The sequence below is a fragment of the Otolemur garnettii genome, unplaced genomic scaffold, assembly GCF_000181295.1.
Source record: "Otolemur garnettii isolate 467f Iridium unplaced genomic scaffold, OtoGar3 scaffold00008, whole genome shotgun sequence".
NCBI classification, from domain to species: Eukaryota; Metazoa; Chordata; class Mammalia; order Primates; family Galagidae; genus Otolemur; species Otolemur garnettii.
The window spans coordinates 37,834,701-37,841,484 of NW_003852403.1; the positions used below are offsets into that span (position 1 = coordinate 37,834,701).

The following is a 6,784-nucleotide window of genomic DNA, read 5'->3' on the forward strand; positions in this document are numbered from 1 at the left end:
CAGGCGCCTGTGGTCCCAGCTACTCGGAAGGCTGAGGCAAGAGAATTACCTAAGCCCAAGAGCTGGAGGTTGCTGTGAGCTGTGACGAGACGTCACTCTAGGGCGGCGCCTGTGGCTCAAAGAAGTGGGGCACTGGCCCCATATGCCAGAGGTAGTGGGTTTAAACCCAGCTCCAGCCAAAAACTGCAAAAAAAAAAAAAAAGAGAGAGAGAGAGAGAGACAGCACTCTACCTCTACCGAGGGCAGCAAAGTGAGACTCTGTCTTTTTAAAAAAAGAAAGGAATCTCACTTTGTGTTGCTCTGGGTAGCGTGCCATGGCATCATAGGTCACAGCAACCTCAAACTCTGGGCTCAAGCTTCTCTTGCCTCACCTTCTCAAGTGGCTGAGACTACAAGGTGCCCACCACAACACATGGCTAACTTTGCCCATTTTTTTTTTAAATTAAATCATAGCTGTGTACATTAATGCAATCATAGGGTACAATGTGCTGGTTTTATATACAATTTGAAATATTTTCATCAAACTGATTAACATAGCCTTCAGGCATTTTCTGAGTTATTGTGTTAAGACATTTATATTCTACACCTAGTAAATTTCACATGTACCCTTGTAAGATGCACCACAGGTATGGTCCCACCAATTACCCTCCCTCTAACCATCCTCTTCCCTCTCCCCTTAACTTTGCCCAATTTCTAATTGGCTTGTTTTGTTATTGTTGTAAGTTGTTTATATATTCTAGATATAAGCCCTTATGAAATATGATTTGCAAATAGTTCTTCCTAGTTTGGCTTCTCTTTTCCATTTCTTGGTCCCTTTTTTTTTAATTAAAGTTTTCATCAAGATAATTATAGATTTCCATACATTTATAAGACATAATACCAGAACTCTGGGAGGCCAGGCAGGTGGATTGCCTGAACTCAGGAGTTGGAGACAACCTGAGCAAGAGTGAGACCCTGTCTCTAAAAATAGCTGGGCATTGTGGTGGGTGTCTGTAGTCCCAGCTGCTTGGGAGGCTGAGGCAAGAAGATAAGTTGAGCCCAGGAGTTTGAGATTTCTTTGAGCTATGATGCCACAGCGCTCTATTAGGGGCAACAAAATGAGACTCTGTTTTTAAAAAAAAGAAATAATACAACAGAATCTTTTATATATTTTTTCAAACTTTATTATATCAATATAGAGATATTGACATTAGTAACAATCCACTATGTCGCAACTCGTCTGGCTCCTATGGCCCTGGTCTCGGTTAGCGCAGGAAGGAACCAGGCGAGAGGCAGATTAGAAGTACAAGCTTGTGGAAGGCAGGCTAGCCCTTACTTTCCGGGTAGCCCTGAGCAACCTCCGCACCAGCCTTTTATTGAAAGGGAATGATACAGGTGAGGGGAGTAATTAACAATGACTGCTTGCTGAGGGCACGGGCTCCTCCCACAAGGAGCTCCTGTGGAGGAATGGCCTGAGGTCCATGCCTCAGCTGCAGATCATCTTGCTCGGATGTTGGCGTCTCCTACACCACTATTTGTATTCCCCAGTTTTCCTTATACTCATATGTGTGTATATATTTAATTCTGTATAATTTTGTCACATTTGTAGGTTCATAAATCCACTACCACAGTCAAGATACTGAATAGTTCCATCACAAGGGTTCCTCATATTACTCTTTATAACCCTTTTATTCCCATCCACTCCCTACACTCACTAATCAGTGGCACTCACTACTCTGTTCTTTATGTATAGAATTTTATAATTTCAGAAATGTTCTTGAATGGAACCATACAGTGTATGAACTTTTGGGATTGCCTTATTAGTCAGCTGAATTCTCTGGAGATTCACCCAGTTGTGTGTATCATTAGATCTTTCTTTGTTAGAGCTAAATGGTATTCCATGGCACAAATGTTTCATACATACAGCTTATGTAAGCATTCATCTGCTGAATGATATATGGACTGATTTCAGTTTTTTTGCTATTAGAATAATTGCCCAAGAATGTAATTGTTGGGTTATATGGTAATTGAATGTTTAGTTTAAGGAACTGCCAAACTGTGTTTCAAAGCTGCTATACTGTCTTACATTCCCACTAGCAATATAAAAGTGATTAGTTTCTCCACATCCTTACCAGTAGCGTTTTATTTTAGCCATTCTGATAGGTGTGATAGGTGATAGATATCTCACCTGTGGTTTTAACCCATTTCTCTAATGCAGGGGTTCTCAACCTATGGGTTGTGACCCCTTTGTAACAAAATACATCCTGCATATCAGATATTTACATTATGATTTGTAACAGTAGCAAAATTACAGTTATGAAGTAGCAATGAAAACAGTTTTATGGTTGGGGGCCACCACAACATGAGGAACTGTATTAAAAGGTGGCGGCATTAGGAAGGTTGAGAACCACGCTCTAATAATGTTGAAAATTTTTTTATGTACTTATTTGGTATTGGTATGTTTATGTATAGGATATATGCATATGTATATTTATTTTCCCTTACAATTATTGGTGGAAGTACCTATATTATTTGTCTTAGAGTTCTCTTACAGTATCTCTTGATGTGTTCTTCTGTTCTTTGTGTTCTCTTTAAGTTGGTAGTTGGATCTCCAGGCTTTGTTAAATTCAGGTTTTGTCTCTTTTTCTTTATTTTTATTTTTATTTTTTAGTCTCATTTGTTTTAGGAAAGACTGATCCAAAAGTAGTAGTGTGTTCTTCCAGTAGGAAGCATGTTGTGTCTGGTTCTTTGTCTTTTTGTGAACAGTTGATATTAAGAGACTTAATCCAGGTTTTCCTTTTAAGATTGTAATTAATAGTAATATTAATTTATCATTATGTCTATTTGATTGCTGAACTATAGGTTGAGTATCCCTTCTCTGAAATCCTTGGTACCAGAAGTGTTTTGGATTTTAGGTTTTTTCAGACTTTGGACTATTTGCATGATATAACATACATTACCAGATATACACATAGGTGGTAATGGGATTCACACCTAGATAAACAATTCATTTATGTTTCATATGTGCCTTATACACGTAGCAAGAAGGTAGTTTAGTAGAATATTTTAAATAATTTTATGCATGAAACAACATAGTTTTTTTTTTTTTTTAAGACAGTCTCACTATGTCACCCTTGGTAGAGTGATGTGGCATCGCAGCTGACAGCAACCTCCAACTCTTGGGCTTAAGTGATTCTCTAGATTCAGCCTCCCAAGCAGCTGGGACTATAGGTGCCTGACACAACGCCCACAATGGTTGTACTTGTCATTGTTGTTTGGCAGGCTGGGGCTAAATTTGAACCCGCTAGCTCCAGTGTATGTGGCTGGTGCCCTAGCCACTGAGCTATGGGGTGGAGCCCCTGAAACAACGTTTTGACTGTATTTTGACTATGACCTGTTGCATGAGGTCCCATGTAGAATTTTCTACTTGTGGTATCATGTTCTTATTTAAAAAGTTTTCAGTTTTTGGAACACTTTTGATTTCACATTTTTTAGGTAGGGATGCTCAGCCTATATCTACCCAGGGATATGGTTCTTATAGGAAAGGCAGGGCATATGTTTGATTAATTTCTTTTATTTGCCAATTATGAGAGTAATTGTTTTCCTAGCTTTTTAGTGTCTTTATTACCTCAGGATTTAAAATATTTGTTTAATCTCTTAAAGTTATTATCCTTGTTGATTCCCAAATTGTCTTCTTTTTTACTAAAGGGTACCTCTTCAAGTAGGTTCTTGAGTCCTTTTCACTAGCCTGGTAGGCTTTGTTCTTTCTTCCTATCTTATTTGACAAAATGTCCCAGGTTCATGTTGAATAATTCTTGCCCTAGTCATAGCATCAGATGCTTCTCTAAGGAATCTTGGCTCCTTTTAGTGTGAAATGCTCCAAGCTTGGTATGGTTGTTGTATTTTTTCCCTTTTTTTTTTTTTATTTAGAGACAGGGTCTTACTTTATCGCCCTCAGTATAGTTCTGTGGTGTCACAGTTCACAGCAACCTCCAGCCCTTGGGCTTAGGCGATTCTCTTGCCTCAGCTTCTTGAGTAGCTAGGACTACAGGCGTCCACCACAATACCTGGCTATGGTTTTTTGGGGGTTTTTTTTGCAGTTTTGGCTGGGGCTGGGTTCAAACCTGCCACCCTTGGTATATGGGGCTGGCACCCTACCTCACTCAGCCACAGGCACTGCGCTGTTGTGTTTTTTTCTTGAGAAGCCCATATTTTCACAATGAGTTCATTTAAAGGAGTTTGAAAGCCATTGACAGACTTTATTTCTAGCTGGGCACCTGTAGCACAGTGGTTATGGCGCCAGCCACATATATCAGGGCTCGCAGGTTCAAATCCGACCCAGGCCAGCTAAACAGCAATGACAACTGCAACAAGAAAATAGCCGGGCGTTGTGGCAGGTGTCTGTAGGCCCAGCGACTTGAGAGGCTGAGGCAAGAGAATCGCTTAAGCCCAAGATTCGAGGTTGTGAGCTGTGATGCAACTCACAGACAAAGTGAGACTCTGTCTCAAAAAAGAAAAAAAAAAGTAAGAAAGACTTTATTTCTAAATAATTTAATGTTGATTTGAAAAATATGATTATAACTTGTCATACTTCTTTGTGTTTTAGAAAACATAAAAACACTAACTTATGTTTTATTTGCTGCATATCCTCCCTAAACTGAATGAAAAAAGTACTAATTGACACCTACACCATTCCTCTTGTGTAGGAATACACGGAAGAAATAGAGCGCCTGAAGAGAGATCTTGCTGCAGCCCGTGAGAAAAATGGAGTGTACATTTCTGAAGAAAATTTTAGGTAACTTCTTGCTGTAATTAATTTCGAAGAATAAGCATGCTGCCCAGTCTTTCCCAATGGTTGCCTCTTGGTTTTTTTTTTTGGAGACAAAGTCTCACTTTGTTGCCCTCAGTAGAGTGCTGTGGCGTCACAGCTCACAGCAACCTCAAATTCCTGGGCTCCAGTGATTTTCCTGCCTCAGCCTCCTGAGTAGCTGAGGGTAGAGGTGTTGACTTGATGCCCAGTTAATTTTTTTATTTTTTAGTAGAGATTTGAACACCTGAACTCAAGTGAACTTCCTGCCCCCTAGTATAGTATCAAAGCTGGGAAATTGACATTGGTACAATGTGAGAGTAGATTTGCGTAACCACTGCACAAGTGTAGATCTGTGTAACCACCAATGCAATCAACATGCATAACTATCTATTATCATGAAAATCTCTCTCAATAATCCTTAGTAGGGTTGGTGCCCATAGCATAGTGGTTATGGCACAGGCCACATACATCATGGCTGGCAGGTTCAAATCCTGTCTGGCCCTGCTGAACAACAATGGCAACTACAACAAAAAATAGCCAGGAATTGTGGCGGGCGCCTGTAGTCCCAGCTACTTGGGAGGCTAAGGGAAGAGAATCACTTCAGCCCAAGATTGGAGGTTGCTTTGAGCTCTGCCGCCATCGCACTCTACTGAGGGCAACATAGTAAAACTCTGTCTCAAAAAAAAAATTCCTTTTTGTATTAATCCTTGAAGATGTAGGGAGGACGATTTTTACAGAACATCATTACAAAATTAACAATGATAAAACATTTAGATCTAAATAATAGTCAGAAGCAGTTTAGTATAATCTTTTACTGAACTTTTTGGTATTAACATTAAGGCCAGGAGTGGTGGCTTTTGCCTATAATCCCAGCACTCTGGGAGGGCAAGGTGGGTGGAGTGCCCTGACCTCACAGGTTTGAGACCAGCCTAAGCAAGGGTGAGACCCCCGTTTCTAAAAAAATAGACCGGCATTGTGGTGGGTGCCTGTAGTCCCAGCTACTTGGGAGGCTGAGGGAAGAGAATCACTTGTGTCCAAGTGCTGACAGTTGCTGTCAGCCATGACGCCTCGGTGTTCTACCTTGTGTGACAAAGTGAGACTTTTTTTTTGAGACAGAGAGAGACCTGTCTTTAAAACTTGCCAGGGGTTGTGGTAGGTTCCTGTAGTCCCAGCTGTTTGGGAGGCTGAGGTAACAACAGAATCACCTGAGCCCAAGAGTTGAGGTTGCTGTGAGCTGTGACACCATGGCACTCTACTGGGGCAACAAAGTGAGACTCTGTCTCAAAAAAAAACAACGAAAAGATATTGACATTACATGATCACTCTACTAGTACATAAACCATACAAAAACTCAGTTTTTTCTTTCCATATATTGATACTTTTGTTTGTTTTGTTTTTCTGAGACAGAGCCTTAAGTTGTTGCCCTGGGTAGAGTGCCGTGGCATCACAGCTCACAGCAATCTCAAACTCCTGGGTTTAAGTGATTCTCTTGCCTCAGCCTCCCAAGTAGCTGGGACTACAGGCACCCGCTACAACGCCTGGCTATTTTTTGGTTGTAGTTGTCATTGTTCTTTGGCAGGCCTGGGCTGCATTCAAACCTGCCAGCTCTGGTGTACATGGCCAGCACCTTAGCCACTTGAGCTACAAGCACCGAGCCAATATATTGGTACTTTCTAACTGTCATGATGTGGTATATTCTGCTGGTTCATATGCTAACTTTACAAATATATTGTATGAAGATCACAAGTTATTAAATGCTTATTCTTTCATTTTTTTCTACGTGACTTAAGTTTTGTTTAGTTCTTTTTTTTTGCCATATCTAGTTGGCAAAAAATTTTTACAAAAAAATTACTTTATAAATTTGTGCTTTTTTTGGCTCGGCGCCTGTGGCTCAAGTGGCTAAGGCGCCAGCCACATATACCTAAGGTGGCGGGTTCGAATCCAGCCCGGGCCCGCCAAACAACAATGATGGCTGCAACCAAAAAATAGCCAGGC

General features: G+C 40.6%; 1 protein-coding gene across 1 annotated transcript in view; it reads left to right on the forward strand.

The window, feature by feature from the left end:
- Positions 1-6,784, forward strand: part of KIF11 (kinesin family member 11) — a 55,465-nt gene that overhangs the window by 20,795 nt on the left and 27,886 nt on the right. The window contains exon 10 of the mRNA XM_003783782.3: positions 4,686-4,774. Coding sequence (XP_003783830.1) covers positions 4,686-4,774 — 89 coding nt within the window. The remainder of the gene's footprint in view (positions 1-4,685; positions 4,775-6,784) is intronic.